The 18,874-nt window shown below is 39.5% G+C and overlaps 1 protein-coding gene across 1 annotated transcript in view; it reads left to right on the top strand.

The window, feature by feature from the left end:
* Nucleotides 1-18,874, top strand: part of LOC139748906 (death-associated protein kinase 1-like) — a 1,274,027-nt gene that overhangs the window by 603,325 nt on the left and 651,828 nt on the right. The window contains exon 9 of the mRNA XM_071662270.1: nt 7,777-7,890. Coding sequence (XP_071518371.1) covers nt 7,777-7,890 — 114 coding nt within the window. The remainder of the gene's footprint in view (nt 1-7,776; nt 7,891-18,874) is intronic.

Consider the following 18,874-nt stretch of genomic DNA (forward strand, 5'->3'; position numbering starts at 1 on the left):
ATGTTCAGGCCCCGATCACATAAAATCCTTTTCACTCCATCTTTCCACCTCCAATTTGGTCTCCCTCTTCTCCTCGTTCCCTCCACCTCCGACACATATATCCTCTTGGTCAATCTTTCCTCACTCATTCTCTCCATGTGCCCAAACCATTTCAAAACACCCTCTTCTGCTCTCTCAACCACGCTCTTTTTATTTCCACACATCTCTCTTACCCTTACGTTACTTACTCGATCAAACCACCTAACACCACACATTATCCTCAAACATCTCATTTCCAGCACATCCATCCTCCTGCGCACAACTCTATCCATAGCCCACGCCTCGCAACCATACAACATTGTTGGAACTACTATTCCTTCAAACATACCCATTTTTGCTTTCCGGGATAATGTTCTCGACTTCCACACATTTTTCAAGGCTCCCAAATTTTCGCCCCCTCCCCCACCCTATGATCCACTTCCGCTTCCATGGTTCCATCCGCTGACAGATCCACTCCCAGATATCTAAAACACTTCACTTCCTCCAGTTTTTCTCCATTCAAACTCACCTCCCAATTGACTTGACCCTCAACCCTACTGTACCTAATAACCTTGCTCTTATTCACATTTACTCTTAACTTTCTTCTTCCACACACTTTACCAAACTCCGTCACCAGCTTCTGCAGTTTCTCACATGAATCCGCCACCAGCGCTGTATCATCAGCGAACAACAACTGACTCACTTCCCAAGCTCTCTCATCCCCAACAGACTTCATACTTGCCCCTCTTTCCAAGACTCTTGCATTTACCTCCCTAACAACCCCATCCATAAACAAATTAAACAACCATGGAGACATCACACACCCCTGCCGCAAACCTACATTCACTGAGAACCAATCACTTTCCTCTCTTCCTACACGTACACATGCCTTACATCCTCGATAAAAACTTTTCACTGCTTCTAACAACTTTCCTCCCACACCATATATTCTTAATACCTTCCACAGAGCATCTCTATCAACTCTATCATATGCCTTCTCCAGATCCATAAATGCTACATACAAATCCATTTGCTTTTCTAAGTATTTCTCACATACATTTCTCACATATATATATATATATATATATATATATATATATATATATATATATATATATATATATATATATATATATATTTTTTTTTTTTTTTTTTTTTTTGCTTTGTCGCTGTCTCCCGCGTTTGCAAGGTAGCACAAGGAAACAGATGAAAGAAATGGCCCAACCCACCCCCATTCACGTGTATATACATACATAAACACACGCAAATATACATACCTACACACCTTTCCATGGTTTACCCCACACTCTTCACATGCCCTGATTCAATCCACTGACAGCACGTCAACCCCGGTATAACACATCGATCCAATTCACTCTATTCCTTGCCTGCCTTTCACCCTCCTGCATGTTCAGGCCCCGATCACACAAAATCTTTTTCACTCCATCTTTCCACCTCCAATTTGGTCTCTCTCTTCTCCTCGTTCCCTCCACCTCCGACACATATATCATCTTGGTCAATCTTTCCTCACTCATTCTCTCCATGTGCCCAAACCATTTCAAAACACCCTCTTCTGCTCTCTCAACCACGCTCTTTTTATTTCCACACATCTCTCTTACCCTTACGTTACTTACTCGATCAAACCACCTCACACCACACATTGTCCTCAAACATCTCATTTCCAGCACATCCATCCTACTGAGTGCACAACTCTATTCATAGCCCAAGCCTCGCAACCATACAACATTGTTGGAACCACTATTCCTTCAAACATACCCATTTATGCTTTCCGAGATAATGTTCTCGACTTCCACACATTCTCCAAGACTCCCAGGATTTTCGCCCCATCCCCCACCCTATGATCCACTTCCGCTTCCATGGTTCCATCCGCTGCCAGATCCACTCCCAGATATCTAAAACACTTTACTTCCTCCAGTTTTTCTCCATTCAAACTTACCTCCCAATTGACTTGACCCTCAACCCTACTGTACCTAATAACCTTGCTCTTATTCACATTTACTCTTAACTTTCTTGTTTCACACACTTTACCAAACTCAGTCACCAGCTTCTACAGTTTCTCACATGAATCAGCCACCAGCGCTGTATCATCAGCGAACAACAACTGACTTACTTCCCAAGCTCTCTCATCCCCAACAGACTTCATACTTGCCCCTCTTTCCAAAACTCTTGCATTTACCTCCCTAACAACCCCATCCATAAATAAATTAAACAACCATGGAGACATCACACACCCCTGCCGCAAACCTACATTCACTGAGAACCAATCACTTTCCTCTCTTCCTACACGTACACATGCCATACATCCTCGATATAAACTTTTCACTGCTTCTAACAACTTGCCTCCCACACCATATATATATATATTTTTTTTTTCTTTTTTTTTTTTTTTGCTTTGTCGCTGTCTATATATATAGAAGCCTTGCGTAACTTGGACATGCTTGTGTGGGCCATGCGATTTCAGGATATTCATCCCATCAATGAGGTTGATCACATTGAGATGTGTCCATCAAAGGCAAAGATGTACACAAATTTCACAAGTAGTGAAGAGGCTAAAGTAACATGTGGGTGCTACAAACTCTAGAAGCTATAGTGAAACGTCACCTTCCCCGAACTAAAGTTCGTATCATGAAGTTGGACACAACAGCAGCAAATCGTTTGGCAGTGTCTACTTTATAACTTCCCACTGTCTTTTTAGCCTACCTATGTGCAGAATTTGCACTTCTTTCTTCTGTGGACCAACATATATGTTTCACAAGTCTTTGAACATACAATTGTGTGCATATATTAATGGATAGTATCTGAAATTGGCATAGATGTGGATATTTACAGCAAGTATAATCCCTGATTTTTTTTTTTAAAAAATACTGTGAAAAATGAAGAAATTAAAGTTTATACACAGAAATGTCACAAAAGTACCTGTCACATGGCATTATCGTCCAGGAATCCTTATGTAGTTTTTTAATCTTGTAATCAGATCTCATTTAAATGTGTTGCTCAGTGGCATCCATTGTTCAATAAGCTCAGTTTCAAATGCTTGCTTAGGGGTTAACCTGAATTAAATGTACCATCACCACACACTTGTGCATGGAAAATATCTTTATATAGACCATATTTTCTTTATTATTTTGAGATACCACATACTGTGGGTAGTGCATTTATTTGATAAGTGACTAATATTTATAATTGTGAAAACATTTGTCAACTCAATAGACATCAGTCCCAGCAACTAAGAGTGAAAGAAATCATTTATTGTTGAGATGGATTTTGTGCTGTATGAGGCTAAATACTATTCACTTTTATGATTATCACTTATGATCTGAAGAATAACATCAAGGCTGGAGAGAGTTTGACTGATTCGTGTACATATTAGAGATAAAGAAACAGGACAAGCAGGGTGCCACCCATCATATGTCACATATGCACCATGTTATGTTGACACTCACACTGCTAACAGTGGCAGTCAGTATTTGATGATTTATGTTGAATGATATTTTTAAAAAATTTTCATTAATGAATGTTAATTTATTGTAACAAAATGTTACAAAAACCATGTTATATATATATATATATATATGTATATATATATATATATATATATATATATATATATATATATATATATATATATATATATATATATATATATATATCGAGGATGTAAGGCATGTGTACGTGTAGGAAGAGAGGAAAGTGATTGGTTCTCAGTGAATGTAGGTTTGCGGCAGGGGTGTGTGATGTCTCCATGGTTGTTTAATTTGTATATGGATGGGGTTGTTAGGGAGGTAAATGCAAGAGTCTTGGAAAGAGGGGCAAGTATGAAGTCTGTTGGGGACGAGAGAGCTTGGGAAGTGAGTCAGTTGTTGTTCGCTGATGATACAGCGCTGGTGGCGGATTCATGTGAGAAACTGCAGAAGCTGGTGACGGAGTTTGGTAAAGTGTGTGGAAGAAGAAAGTTAAGAGTAAATGTGAATAAGAGCAAGGTTATTAGGTACAGTAGGGTTGAGGGTCAAGTCAATTGGGAGGTGAGTTTGAATGGAGAAAAACTGGAGGAAGTGAAGTGTTTTAGATATCTGGGAGTGGATCTGTCAGCGGATGGAACCATGGAAGCGGAAGTGGATCATAGGGTGGGGGAGGGGGCGAAAATTTTGGGAGCCTTGAAAAATGTGTGGAAGTCGAGAACATTATCTCGGAAAGCAAAAATGGGTATGTTTGAAGGAATAGTGGTTCCAACAATGTTGTATGGTTGCGAGGCGTGGGCTATGGATAGAGTTGTGCGCAGGAGGATGGATGTGCTGGAAATGAGATGTTTGAGGACAATGTGTGGTGTGAGGTGGTTTGATCGAGTAAGTAACGTAAGGGTAAGAGAGATGTGTGGAAATAAAAAGAGCGTGGTTGAGAGAGCAGAAGAGGGTGTTTTGAAATGGTTTGGGCACATGGAGAGAATGAGTGAGGAAAGATTGACCAAGAGGATATATGTGTCGGAGGTGGAGGGAACGAGGAGAAGAGGGAGACCAAATTGGAGGTGGAAAGATGGAGTGAAAAGGATTTTGTGTGATCGGGGCCTGAACATGCAGGAGGGTGAAAGGAGGGCAAGGAATAGAGTGAATTGGAGCGATGTGGTATACCGGGGTTGACGTGCTGTCAGTGGATTGAATCAAGGCATGTGAAGCGTCCGGGGTAAACCATGGAAAGCTGTGTAGGTATGTATATTTGCGTGTGTGGACGTGTGTATGTACATGTGTATGGGGGGGGTTGGGCCATTTCTTTCGTCTGTTTCCTTGCGCTACCTCGCAAACACGGGAGACAGCGCAAAGTGCAGTTTCTCACATGAATCAGCCACCAGCGCTGTATCATCAGCGAACAACAACTGACTCACTTCCCAAGCTCTCTCATCCCCAACAGACTTCATACTTGCCCCTCTTGCCAAAACTCTTGCATTCACCTCCCTAACAACCCCATCCATAAACAAATTAAACAACCATGGAGACATCACACACCCCTGCTGCAAACCTACATTCACTGAGAACCAATCACTTTCCTCTCTTCCTACACGTACACATGCCTTACATCCTCGATAAAAACTTTTCACTGCTTCTAACAACTTGCCTCCCACACCATATATTCTTAATACCTTCCACAGAGCATCTCTATCAACTCTATCATATGCCTTCTCCAGATCCATAAATGCTACATACAAATCCATTTGCTTTTCTAAGTATTTCTCACATACATTCTTCAAAGCAAACACCTGATCCACACATCCTCTACCACTTCTGAAACCACACTGCTCTTCCCCAATCTGATGCTCTGTACATGCCATATATATATATATATATATATATATATATATACTTTATATAGGTTTGCGGCAGGGGTGTGTGATGTCTCCATGGTTGTTTAATTTGTTTATGGATGGGGTTGTTAGGGAGGTAAATGCAAGAGTTTTGGAAAGAGGGGCAAGTATGAAGTCTGTTGGGGATGAGAGAGCTTGGGAAGTGAGTCAGTTGTTGTTCGCTGATGATACAGCGCTGGTGGCTGATTCATGTGAGAAACTGCAGAAGCTGGTGACTGAGTTTGGTAAAGTGTGTGGAAGAAGAAAGTTAAGAGTAAATGTGAATAAGAGCAAGGTTATTAGGTACAGTAGGGTTGAGGGTCAAGTCAATTGGGAGGTGAGTTTGAATGGAGAAAAACTGGAGGAAGTGAAGTGTTTTAGATATCTGGGAGTGGATCTGGCAGCGGATGGAACCATGGAAGCGGAAGTAGATCATAGGGTGGGGGAGGGGGCGAAAATTCTGGGGGCCTTGAAGAATGTGTGGAAGTCGAGAACATTATCTCGGAAAGCAAAAATGGGTATGTTTGAAGGAATAGTGGTTCCAACAATGTTGTATGGTTGCGAGGCGTGGGCTATGGATAGAGTTGTGCGCAGGAGGATGGATGTGCTGGAAATGAGATGTTTGAGGGCAATGTGTGGTGTGAGGTGGTTTGATCGAGTGAGTAACGTAAGGGTAAGAGAGATGTGTGGAAATAAAAAGAGCGTGGTTGAGAGAGCAGAAGAGGGTGTTTTGAAGTGGTTTGGGCACATGGAGAGAATGAGTGAGGAAAGATTGACCAAGAGGATATATGTGTCGGAGGTGGAGGGAACGAGGAGGAGAGGGAGACCAAATTGGAGGTGGAAAGATGGAGTGAAAAAGATTTTGTGTGATCGGGGCCTGAACATGCAGGAGGGTGAAAGGAGGGCAAGGAATAGAGTGAATTGGAGCGATGTGGTATACCGGGGTTGACGTGCTTTCAGTGGATTGAATCAAGGCATGTGAAGCGTCTGGGGTAAACCATGGAAAGCTGTGTAGGTATGTATATTTGCGTGTGTGGACGCATGTATATACATGTGTATGGGGGGGTTTGGGCCATTTCTTTCGTCTGTTTCCTTGCGCTACCTCGCAAACGCGGGAGACAGCGACAAAGTATAATAAAAAAAAAATATATATATACATATGTATTATCCCTGGGGATAGGGGAGAAAGAATACTTCCCACGTATTCCCTGCGTGTCGTAGAAGGCGACTGAAAGGGAAGGGACCATGGGGCTGGACATCCTCCCCTCTCATTTTTTTTTAATTATCCGAAAGAAGGAACAGAGAAGGGGGCCACGTGAGGATATTCTCTTAAAGGCCCAGTCCTCTGTTCTTAACGCTACCTCGCTAATGTGGGAAATGGCGAATAGTATAAAAGAAAGAAAGATATATATGTATATTTTTTTTTTCAAAAATTACTACAATCAGTCAACTCTTTGGGAATGTGCTCACAATGATAGTTTGATAAGTTGGTCTTAACATTCCAGAAATGTTAGTACAGTACTCATCCTTATATCTGACCACAACATTTTCTCTTCACCACCATATTGAATCACTATTATCTTGCCTTTCAAAAAATAACTCTGACAAACATCAGATAAAAGACCATTTAATTGTTTTAGAAATATTTTGGAGAAAGTCATTGTGGTTGGTAGCAGCTGATGGGATTAGTGTCAACAATGTAATTTGAAACTGAAGTTGGGATATGTATGATCAGAGAATCACTGAATAAATGTTAGCATGATTGATATGGGGATTTATGACTATTGGATGAGTTTCATTGTGGGAGAGTCTTTGAGTGTGGATTGGAAGGATTATGCTAGTGATGAGCTGTCAATATGGGAAAGAGTTATACCCACTTCCCATCTTATTGTGTGGTATTCTTGGGGAACTATTTCAGAAACAACTTCAAAATGAAGGATTTTTAAGATTTTTTTATTTTGAAATACTTTAAGTGTCTTGGAAAATAAACTGTGTTGCTATTGTTGTTTATTATGCTATACGGGTTATAGTTATATGGTCCTTGTGCAGGATATGTACTCAGTATGTTTTTTCTCAAGGATGTCTTACTTAGATATAATGATACACATATGTTGTAGGATGTGTTGCTTAGTTATTAAAGTATGCTTCTTATGCGGCAAGTTATGGAGTTATAGTGGTATGATGACGACTTACTGATGCTTGCTGAGGATTCCAGCACTCCTCCTCACACGTGAGAGGCACATGGGATTGGGGTTTAGATCCTTAGCACCTGTGGGAAATCGTTATCATCTGTCCATATGTCCAGTGCTTGTTAAAGATTTATGATGGTATGTGTTACACATGGTTGAAATGGAATGATTCTTGTAGACAATGTATTACTTAGTTGTCATTTGATACTTCTACAGGATGCCAGTTTTGTGCTGTCAGCCATGGTGGCAGCAGTGGAGGAGGGGAACCTACCAGGCCTGGAGAAACTCTTCAGTGTTGCACAAAACATTGATGTCAACATGGCCAATAAGGTATGTAAAGTGTTCTGTATATACACACTATAGATGTATTGGATCCTCTGTTCTATTTTTTCTGTTCTTTTACATGTCTAGAACATCATTTACATGGGTTAGATTCGTGCCTACAACCTATCTGATAATTCATTCGTTCCTCAGTCCTTTATATCCTTTATATTGTAGCACCTCTTTGTTCCTTGGTATGGGTTGGAGGAGATGCATGATTAGAGGAAAGAAGTTGATTTCATTAATTGGCAATAAGATATGATGGTTCTCTTCTATATGTCACAGAGCTGTTCAGTTAGAGGTAAGAATAAACTCATGCAGAATCTTAGGACAGTAGTGGGCAGGGTGGTGCAGAAGGAGCTATTTCAGCAGCTGATCAGAAGACACAGAGAGTGGAAATTAATGTTGAGGAACATTGATGTAGGGTCTTACAAACAGAGTTACATAGGAAATCAAGCAAAACTGTAGAATGAATACATGCACCATTAGAGATGAGGCAGTCACTCTGTGGCTTAGTTTAGAAATAAACAGAGCATACATGAGCTGTGCTTCTTGGCTTACAGAGCATACATGACTTGTGCTTCTTGGCTTACAGAGCATACATGACCTGTGGTTGCTAGCTTACAGAGGATACATGACCTGTGCTTGTTGGCTAAAATGAGATATTTATTTTAGAAAGTCATAGATGCAGAGGTTGATAATTCAGCACTGAAAGATCTAGCTGAAAAGTGGTTGTAACCAAAATTGGAAAGATTGATAAAGCAGGAGGTCAATAGCCATAAATTCTCGATTGTTTTTGGTTTAGAAAATCATACGGTAGATGAGGAATAAGAGGGAAAGAAGAAATGCCTCTTCATTGATTGCAGGAGGCTATAGAATTCTGAGATGCATTTTCTATAATCAGAGAAAGGAGAAGAATTGAAGGCTATATAAAGATGCAAGGCTTCATCAAGTTAAACTTAGGTTTGACATTGGGTCATCCATCAGAACGTACTTTGGAAAGCTAGAATATTTAAAGACAAGTTGACATGCAGTGCTGTATTAATCAAATGAAGTATATCAAAATAAATGGGCAAAGAAAGCAAAGGATCCAGTTAAAAGAAAAGAAATGGAAATGTCAAACAAGGCAAAAGGATGGAACATCTCAGTGAGCACCACAAAAGATGGAACATCCCTGTGAGCACTACAAAGGATGGAACATCCCTTTGAGCACCACAAAGGATGGAACATTCCTTTGAGCACCACAAAGGATGGAACATCCCAGTGAGAACCGCAAAGGATGGAACATCCCTGTGAGCACCACAAAGGATGGAACATCCCTGTAAGCACCACAAAGGATGGAACATCCCTGTGAGCACAAAGGATGGAACATCCCTGTGAGCACCACAAAGGATGGAACATCCCTTTGAGCACCACAAAGGATGGAACATCCCTGTGAGCACCACAAAGGGTGGAACATCCCTGTGAACACCACAAAGGATGGAATATCCCTGTGAGCACCACAAAGGATGGAACATCCCTGTGAGCACTACAAAGGATGGAACATCCCTGTGAGCACCACAAAGTATGGAACATCCATGTGAGCACCACAAAGGATGGAACATCCCTGAGAGCACCACAAAGAGGGCAAGAGTGTTAGGAAATTGTATGTTGGTGAGTACAGTCATGGTATTGAAGGATGACTGAAACACACTTTGTAGACAAGCAGGTCCTTATTTCTAATAAGACACCATACAGTACGTTGGAACAAACAGCACAACAACTGACCAAAACCCTTAAGACTTGATAATAAAAGATGCCACAAGTCGCTGGCTAACTAAATTAATATATGATGTATAGGACGTAACACAATCATTGGCATACGCCGGTAACTGACTAACATGATAACATTTATTAAGTTTGAGGAAGAGTGATTATATTGTTACACACATATGGGATTACAGTGATGTCAGGCAAAATGTTTTCAATGTTGGTAGATTGATAGTTGATTATAAAGAGCTGGAATTCAAGAATTATGTAACGGTGCACCTGATATTGTAGGACTTGTGGAAACAAAGCTTGCTAAAGAGATAAGATTTCTCCTGTTTTGCCCAGAGTAGTACATGATAGTAAGACAGGAAAGAGAAGTCAAAGGATGGGAAGATTGACCCTCTTAGTAAAAGAAAGACCTAAGCTTCATGAAATAATGGAGGATGACCTATTCAGAAAATACTTACTGGGAAAAGTAACTAAGGAAGAATAGCATGATAGTGTTTTTATGTAATCTTCAAAAATTTGCTGCAATTTAGAACAAATGTATAGTGATTGAGATGAAGTAATCAAAAGGATGGTACTTGAAGCTTTAAAACAGTTACTCTTTAGAGATGTTAAAGTACTGATAACAGGGGTTCCAGCCATGAATAGATGGACTGAGGAAATTTGAATTTTCTTGGTGGTAGGGAGTCATGGAGACAAGTTTTAGAGTGTATACTGGAACTTTTCTTACACCAACATGTTACTGAGCTAACTCAGATCAGAGGGGCTGGTACACCATCTCTAATAGATCTTATCTTCACACATGATATTGAAATTATTATAGGTAATACGCCAACCAGAAAAATGATCATATGATGCTCAAGTTTGACCATGTGGTAAATGAGGACATCAAAAGAAAAAGTAAAACAAGACGTAATTTCTGTGATGATATAGATGGGAAATGGAGTTCAGGAGCCAGGGCTTTGTAATGAGGGTTTCTGTGAAGTTTACAGTGGAGTAGGAATATGGGTACCTCAAGCTTCCCATAAAGAGAGAATGGTAAGAAAGAGGAAAGATTGGTTTTATGAAATGTCAAAAAGCAATGGAGCTACAAGATATGCAGTGGCAAAAATATAGATGGCATTCCAGCCAGCCAGTAGTTACAATTTATAAGAGAGCAATGAATAACAGGGCAAGAAAGGTAGAACAAAGAAACTTTGAAAACAATATTTTGAACAAAGCAGGAGAAAATCCAAAACTTTTCCATAAATTCATCAGGAGTCAGTTGTCAGTTAAAGAGCAGTGAATCAGGCTGTGGGATATAAAGAGGAGAATTATTGAGGATGACATACAGATATATGAGGAACTGAATAACGAGTTCAAAAGTATTTCTACAGTAGAAGACAGTGCAGTCCTAATACCATTGTGTTGGTGTAGGGAGGAGGTTTTAGAAAACATTGAGATAGAAAAGATGCTAGCTGGATACTAAAATATCTTGACATACAAGGCTTATGGTCCTGATGAAATTTCACTGTATGCACTGAAGTTATGTTCAGATACACTTAATAATCCTCTTGAGATACTAATTTAGATGTCACTGGAGAGAGGCAGAGAACAAGGGAATGGAAAAGTGTGAATGTTATCAATAAGACATGAGACTAGAAAAAGTTAATGAATTACAGATTGGTCTCTCTGACAGGTTCAGTCTGTAAGCTTCTGGAAAAGGATAGTTAGCAAGCAAATGGATGACTTTCTGCAGAGGAAATATTACCTGAGAGACAACCTGGTTTTAGGGAAAGTGGGCCATGTGTGACAAACATCTTAGATTTTTTCGAGAGAGTAAGCTCTATCTTAGACAGAAGGGAAGATTGGAAAGATTATTTTTATTGTGGCTACCACATGTGAAACTGATTAAGATGCTGGATTATCCAGCAAGAGTAAGGAGAAACTCCTACTTTGGGTAAAAGATTATTTCAAAGGAAGGAAACAAAGGATGCTTGTCAGAGGAGCCTTCTCCAAATAGGTTGAGGTGACCAACAGTGTGCTACAGGGTTCTGTTCTGGGGTCATCACTTTTCTTGCTCTATATAGATAACTTGCCCGAAAGTATGAACCTCTACCTGAATATACAGTATTCACATATGATGCAAAGGTCATGATGGAAATGAAAAGCAAGGAGGATTGCATCAACTTAGACACATAGATTCCAAAGTTACTCTGATAAATGGTTTATGAAATTCACTCTGAGCAAATGTAAAGTAATGAGGATGGGACAAAATGAAAGAACACAATATGGTTGTTGCTTAACAATGAATAAAGTTCAGGATTTTTTTGTTAGAGGGACTTGGAAGTCAGCAACATCCCTTACCTGTTGCCAGAGTCCCACATTTGGAGAATAGTTATGGAGACAGACTGTCTGCTGGCAAGTATTAGAATAGCTTTCAAGTATATGAATAAGGAAATATTTAGCAAGTTGTTCATATCCAGCATAATGCCAAAATTAGAATATACTCCTAAGTTTGGTCACCTCACCTAAAGAAGCACAATGAACTAGTGGAGAATGTCCAAAGGAGAGCAACAAAGATGGTATTGTACCTGAATTAAGAGAGCTTAATTACAGGGAAAGGTAAGAAGCTTAAATTTGCCCACCTTGGAAGAGAAAGTGCAGGACTGATCATATTCTTTAACTTTTTAAAAGAAATGAATGAGGTAGACAGTAAGCAGTTCTTTGAAAGATGTAGGGAAGAACAACCAGAGGATGTACCATGAAAGTTTACAAGGAGAGGGGCTTGTTAGAAAAAGATGTAAAGAAGTACCTATATAGAGTAAGAGTGGTTGATGAATGTACTAGAATGACTGAGGATGTAGTTAATGCTGACAGCATACATAAATTGAAGTTTTTTGATAGTAGAAAAAGAGGACCCACAAGAGTAAAACTCTACATTCTTGCATTAACTATGTCAATCTGTTCCATTCATCCACCACTCTTATACTCTAAAAGTGTTTCTTTGCATCCTCATTTACAATTTTTTTTACTTCTTGTTATATCATCTGGTTGCTATATCCCTTCATCTCTCAAAGAACTGTTCACTTTGTCATTCTCTCTAAGATTTATGAACTGTGATCAGATCAACATTCTTTCACCAAGATGGATAAATTTAAAGCCTCCTACCATTCCATTTTATTCTAGTACCATCTTCATTGCCCTCTGGACCTTCTCTATGAGCTCTTTGTGCTTCTATAGATATGGTGACCTAATCTGAGAAGCATATTCTGATTTGGCCTTGTTGAGGATGTGAACAGATTTCTATTTCCATATCCATATACTTGAAAGCTATTCTGATATTTTCTAGCAGAGTTTGTTTTCTTAGCTATTCTTGTAATGTGAGACTCTGGCAACAGGTTAGGGATGATGTGTACTCCCAAGTCTTGAAACTTATTTTCAGCTTGGTGATAATCATATTGATGCCATAATTTGCTCTGTGACATCCTCATTACTTTACAATTACCTTTGAATGTCATCAGAGATGTTTCAGTCCAACTTTGTAGTCTGTTTAAGCCCCTTGTAAGCTGATCAATCCTCATTACTCTTCACTTCCCTTATAACCTTTGAAACAGCTGCCAACATATTCAAGTAGGACTCCATACCCTCAGCTGAGTAATTGATATAGACCAAGAAGAGTAATGGTCTCAGAACTGAATCTTGTGATACTTTACTGTACACCTCAACCCATTTTGAGAAGGTTCCTCTAGCATGCATCCTTTGTTCCCTTCCACTGAGTTAATCATCTATTCATCATAGGAGTTTCCCCCCACTTCCTGCTTGGTGATTTTTATTTTTAATCATCCTCCTGTCTGGTACAGTATCAAATGCCTTTTGGCAGTCCAGAAACAGACAGTCCATCCAGCCTTCCCTCTTTTCCAGGAGCTCACTCTTTCATAAAACTGTAAGAGTGCCAGTTACTTATGCCCTTTCTCTAAAACCATGCTTTCTCTCACTTAGATTTTTCCTCTGTAGAAAATCATCCACTTGCTGTATAGTTTTTTCAGAACCAATACATACCACACTTGTTAGTGAAACCTGTCTGTAGTTTAATGCCTGTTTCTGGTTTCCTTTTCACATAAGGGAACGATGTTTGCTCTTTTCCATTCCCTTGGTGCTATGCCTGTCTCCTGTGACATCTTAAACACTAGTTCAAGTAATTTATTGAGTGTATCTCTACACATCTTTAGCACATATGATGAAATTCCTTGAGGACCATTAGCCTTAAGTAGGTCAAATCCTTTTAGTGTTCTGTTGATTTCCAAAATCTTCTCAACATTCAATTTCTGGTCTTGGGTCTATAGTGTCTTCCACTGTGAAAACATTTTTTGATGTGTTATACAGTTGCTTTCATATCCTTCCAGCATCATCTATGATCTTTCACTCTGAATCCCTTAGCCTAATTAGCTTCTTAACTGACAACTGATTCCTGATGAATTTATGGGAAAGCTTTGTATTTTTAGTTGCCTTACCCAAAATGTTCTTTTCAAAGTTTCTTTGTTTTCTTTTCTTATTTCTTCTTTTCTTATCTTGCTGTACTAGTTCCATGCTTTGCAAGTGCTGGCAGGCTGGAGTGCCATCTATATCTTCATTATTGCACATTTCAAAGCTTTATTGTTTTATGACATCTTTTATTAAATCATTCCTTTCTCTGCCTATGCTACCATAGAAATTATTCAGGTTTGTGTAGTTTCCATGAGTATATCTCTTTATATCCCATCTCACTTCTGTTCTTTTCATGTCCTCTTTTACCTCATATTCAAACTTGTGCATTACATGATAACTTCTTCCAACTAGTGTATTGTATATAATATTCTCAATATCCATGATTGTATGAATGAAGATGAGATCTAGTAATGATGTTGTATCAGTCATTCCTATCTTAGTGTGCTCCATGACATGCTGGTATGGAAAATTTACCTGAATGAACGCTGAAAACTTGTCTCAATGATTCTCTCTCACCATGAGAATTCAAAATCCTTATCTATCTCTTTGTAATTGAAATTCCCATTTTTAGTTCTTCACCATGAAGCATGTTTCATTGCTTCATATACAACTGTGATTGGTCCTTCATTCTTGTAATTGCATATTTGTTCAAGTTTGTTGCAGTTCTTTGAAGGATTATATACTAAAAGTACCACTATACTCTTCTTCCCTACAGTTACTATTCCCACTTTGCATTGTCTGAATTGGCCATGATTTTTGGGACTTCAGGCTATCTTTTACTAAAACGGCTAATCCTCCATCTCCTTTACCTTCTCTTTCCTTTCTTGTTGTCATGTACCCCTCTGGGCAGAACAGGTGAGAGTTTACCTTTTTATTAAGCTTTGTTTCCATGACTCAGTAATATCAGGTGCACTTTCCCTCATACGTTTCTTGAATTCTAGTTCTTTACCACTGTGACATTTGAATTAATTACTTTCACTCAGACATAACCATATCCTAACAATCCTGCTACCTCCACAGTTTTAGCAGGGATGCTCCATCCTCATGCCATGTGTGGCAATAACAATCATTTCTCTTCTAACTGTAGTCTTTGCTTTACTCCCTCTTCCTTAGATTTATCACATTTAATTGATATCCCACTGAATTCAACCAAGCCTTAAGATTCTTAGCTTTTCTTAGAACATCCTGGCTTAATGACTCCAAGTTAACCATAACTGGTCTTCCCCTAATAGCTTAGTTATAACCACTGAATCATCTTTCCTTTACTACTGAAATTGCTTCTGGCAGTCCCATAGCCTTAAGCATTGTTGTAATGTGCATTCCTCAATCTCCTGCTGTAGTATGTTCCTGATTTTGGTGCCACCCACTTTTCAGTTATATCCCTCAGTGTGAAAGTGTGAACGTTTGTGTCTATCTTTCTCTGAAAATCTCTCTTTTAGCTAGTAACCATTTGTTCTGTATTCTCTGTACTCTTCTAAACCTTCCATCAGCTATCCCATATACTTCCTTGATTACTTCTCTAACAATGCGTACTATTCTCTCAACTGCTTCAATCAATTTCTTGTGTCCCCCCGTTTGTGTCACCTCAGGTCTATGTTCATCTTACTCATGCTTCATATTATGTTGATCTGCTTCCAGATTTGCTCCTTTTAATCTTCTTCCCCTTCTACTTTCATCAGTCTGTGTGCATGTTATAGGCTTTTCTGTATCTGAGCAGCTTTCAATATTATTTCAGACTGAAGATAGGCTTTTGCTCTTTCCTCTATCTGAAAGGCTTTCAATAATGCTCATACAATTCCATGACCAATATTGTCTGTAGATTTTTCCACTGAGTGCATAGCCTTCAGTACATCCAGAGAAGACAAATCAGACCATCAGTTTAGTGGCCTCATCTTCTTTCCTCTGATTTTGTATCTTCTGAACCCCTCCACTAAACTGTGTTTCTATTCCTGCCTATAGTCTCATTGTTCCCTTCAAGATCCTTGAAATGCTTTCTCAGTTTTTGTAACTCCAGGTCTAGTTGTGTTATCCTCTGATTTTGCTCCTTTACAAGTTCCTATAACATCCCCAAACATTTGCTCTCTGGTGTTTTTATCTCTAGCCACTTCTTTTTTAATTCATCTGTAGCCTTCCCTTTGCAGATCTGGTTTTGACTGACTGGTTTTGATACATTCTTGTAACAGAGTCCATACTAGCCATTCCTGGTTCAGATGTGTGAGGTTTCACAATATTCTCCATAGTAATACTAGTAACAGTAATGAAGCTTATTAGAGTGAATTACCCTACAGCCTTACAATTTAGATGTCCTTCTGCCACGATGTTGCCTTTTGATCACTTTGAAAATAAAAATTTCACTCTCTTTTATCAACCTACACTTTCACACACTAGCTTACTGTGTTATCAACTCAAAAAATTGGGTCTCTTAAAAGGAAACAAGTAAAAGAAAGAAAAGATCTTGATTCACTTAGGCTGGCAACATTCATTCATTTCATGTAACCCTAGGAAACTCCCACTCTCCCAAACTATTTAAACTCAAAATTTGGCTCTCTCAAAGTTGTGGTATTTGGGGGGGGGGGGGGGGGGACCATGGGAAGGTCTGTTGGGCCGGGTTCTAGTTTGGGAGCTGTGGTTTCAGCACATTGAACATGACAGTTAGAGAATGGATGGCCTTTCGTCATCTGTTCTTGGTGCTACCTTGCTAATGCGGGAAAAGGTTGACAAGTGTCTGAATGTGTGTGGATGTAAACAAGATGAGAAGAAAGGAAAGATAGGTAGTATGTTTGAGGAAAGAAACTTGGATGTTCTGGCTCTGAGTGAGACAAAGCTCAATGGTAAAGGGGAAGAGAAGAGTGGTTTAGGAAAGTCTTGGGAGTAAAGTCAGGGGTTGGTGAGAGGACAAAAGCAAGGAAGGAGTAGCACTACTCCTGAGGCAGGAATTGTGGGAGTATGTGGTAGAGTGTAAGAAAGTAAATTCTAGATTATGTGGGTAAAACTGAAAGTGGATCAAGAGAAATGGGTCATTGTTGGTGCTTATGCACCTGTTCATGAAAAGAAAGATCATGAGAGGCAAGTGTTTTGGGAGCAGCTGAGTGAGTGTGTCAACAGCTTTGATACACAATACCGGGTTTTAATGATGGATGACTTAAATGCAAAGGTGAATAATGTGGCAGCTGAAGGTATAATCAGTGTACATGGGGTATTCAGTGTTGTGAATGGAAATGGAAGAGTTTGTGGATTTGTGTGCTGAAAAAGGATGGGTAATTGGGAATACCTGGTTTAGAAAGAGAAATATACATAAGTATACATATGTGAGCAGGAGAGATGGTCGAAGAGCATTATTGGATTATGTGTTAATTGATAAGCATGTAAAAAAGAGAGACTTTTGGATGTTTATGTGCTGAGAGGGGCAGCTGGAGGAATGTCTGATCACTATCTTGTAGAGGTGAAGGTGAAGATTTAAAGAGGTTTTCAAAAAAGAAGAATGTTAGGGAGAAGAGAGTGGTGAGAGAAAGTGAGCTTGCAAAGGAGACTTGTATGAGTAAGTACCAGGAGAGATTGAGTGTAGAATGGCAAAAGGTGAGAGCAAATGATGTGAGGGGAGTGGGTGAGGAATGGGATGTATTTAGCAAAGCTGTGATTGCTTGTGCAAAAGATGCATGTGGCTTGAGAAAGGTTGGAGGTGGGCAGATTAGAAAGGGCAGTGAGTGGGAAAGTTGTTAGTGAAAGAGAAATTAGAGGCGTTTGGATGACACTTGCAAGGAAGGAGTGCAAATGACTGACAGTTGTATAAAAGAAAGCAGCAGGAGATCAAGAGAAAGGTACAAGGGTTGAAAAAAGGCAAGTGAGAGCTGGGGTGAGAGAGTATCATTAAACTTTAGGGAGAATAAAAAGATGTTTCAGAAGGAGGTAAATAACATGCACAAGACAAGAGAACAGATGGGAATATTGGTGAAGGGGCAAGTGGGGAAGTAATAACAGGTAGTGATAAAGTGGGAGCATCGATGAAGGGGCAAGTTGGGAAGTAATAACAGGTAGTGATGAAGTGAGAAGGAGATGGACTGAGTATTTTGAAGGTTTGTTGAATGTGTTTGATGATAGAGTGGAAGATATAGGGTGCTTTGGTTGAGGTGGTGTGCAAAGTGAGAGTGTCAGGGAGAATGGCTTGGTTAAGAGAGAAGAAGTAGTGAAAGCTTTTTGGAAGATGAAATCTGGTATGGCAGCAGGTTTGGATGGTATTTTAGTAGAATTTATTAAAAGTGGGGATGACTGTGTTGTGAGATGCATCTTAGATTATGCATTACAGCAGATAATTGGAATAAAAGTATGATATATTACCATTACATTGCAACTGACATAAAAGTGAAGACTGCTCGTTCTCAGAGCTGACTATCCTGGGCTTCGCCTAGGTCATCTATGGTGAAGTGCCTGAGGATTGGCGGACTACACGCATAGTGACATTTTACAAAGGCAGAGGGGATAAAAGTGAGTGTTCAAAATACAGAGGCATAAGTTTGTTGAGTATTCCTGGGAAATTATATTGGAGGGTATTGATTGAGAGGGTGAAGGCATGTACAGAGCATAAGATTGGGGAAGAGCAGTGTGGTTTCAGAAGTGGTAGAGGATGTGTGGATCAGGTGTTTGCTTTGAAGAATGTGTGTAAGAAATACTTAGAAAAAACAAATGGAATTTGTATGTAGCATTATAGATGTGGAGGTAAGTGCAAGATTTTTGGAGAGAGGGGCAGTTGGAGATGAGAGGGCCTTGGAAATAA

Source organism: Panulirus ornatus, chromosome 6 (genome assembly GCF_036320965.1).
Source record: "Panulirus ornatus isolate Po-2019 chromosome 6, ASM3632096v1, whole genome shotgun sequence".
NCBI lineage: Eukaryota > Metazoa > Arthropoda > Malacostraca > Decapoda > Palinuridae > Panulirus > Panulirus ornatus.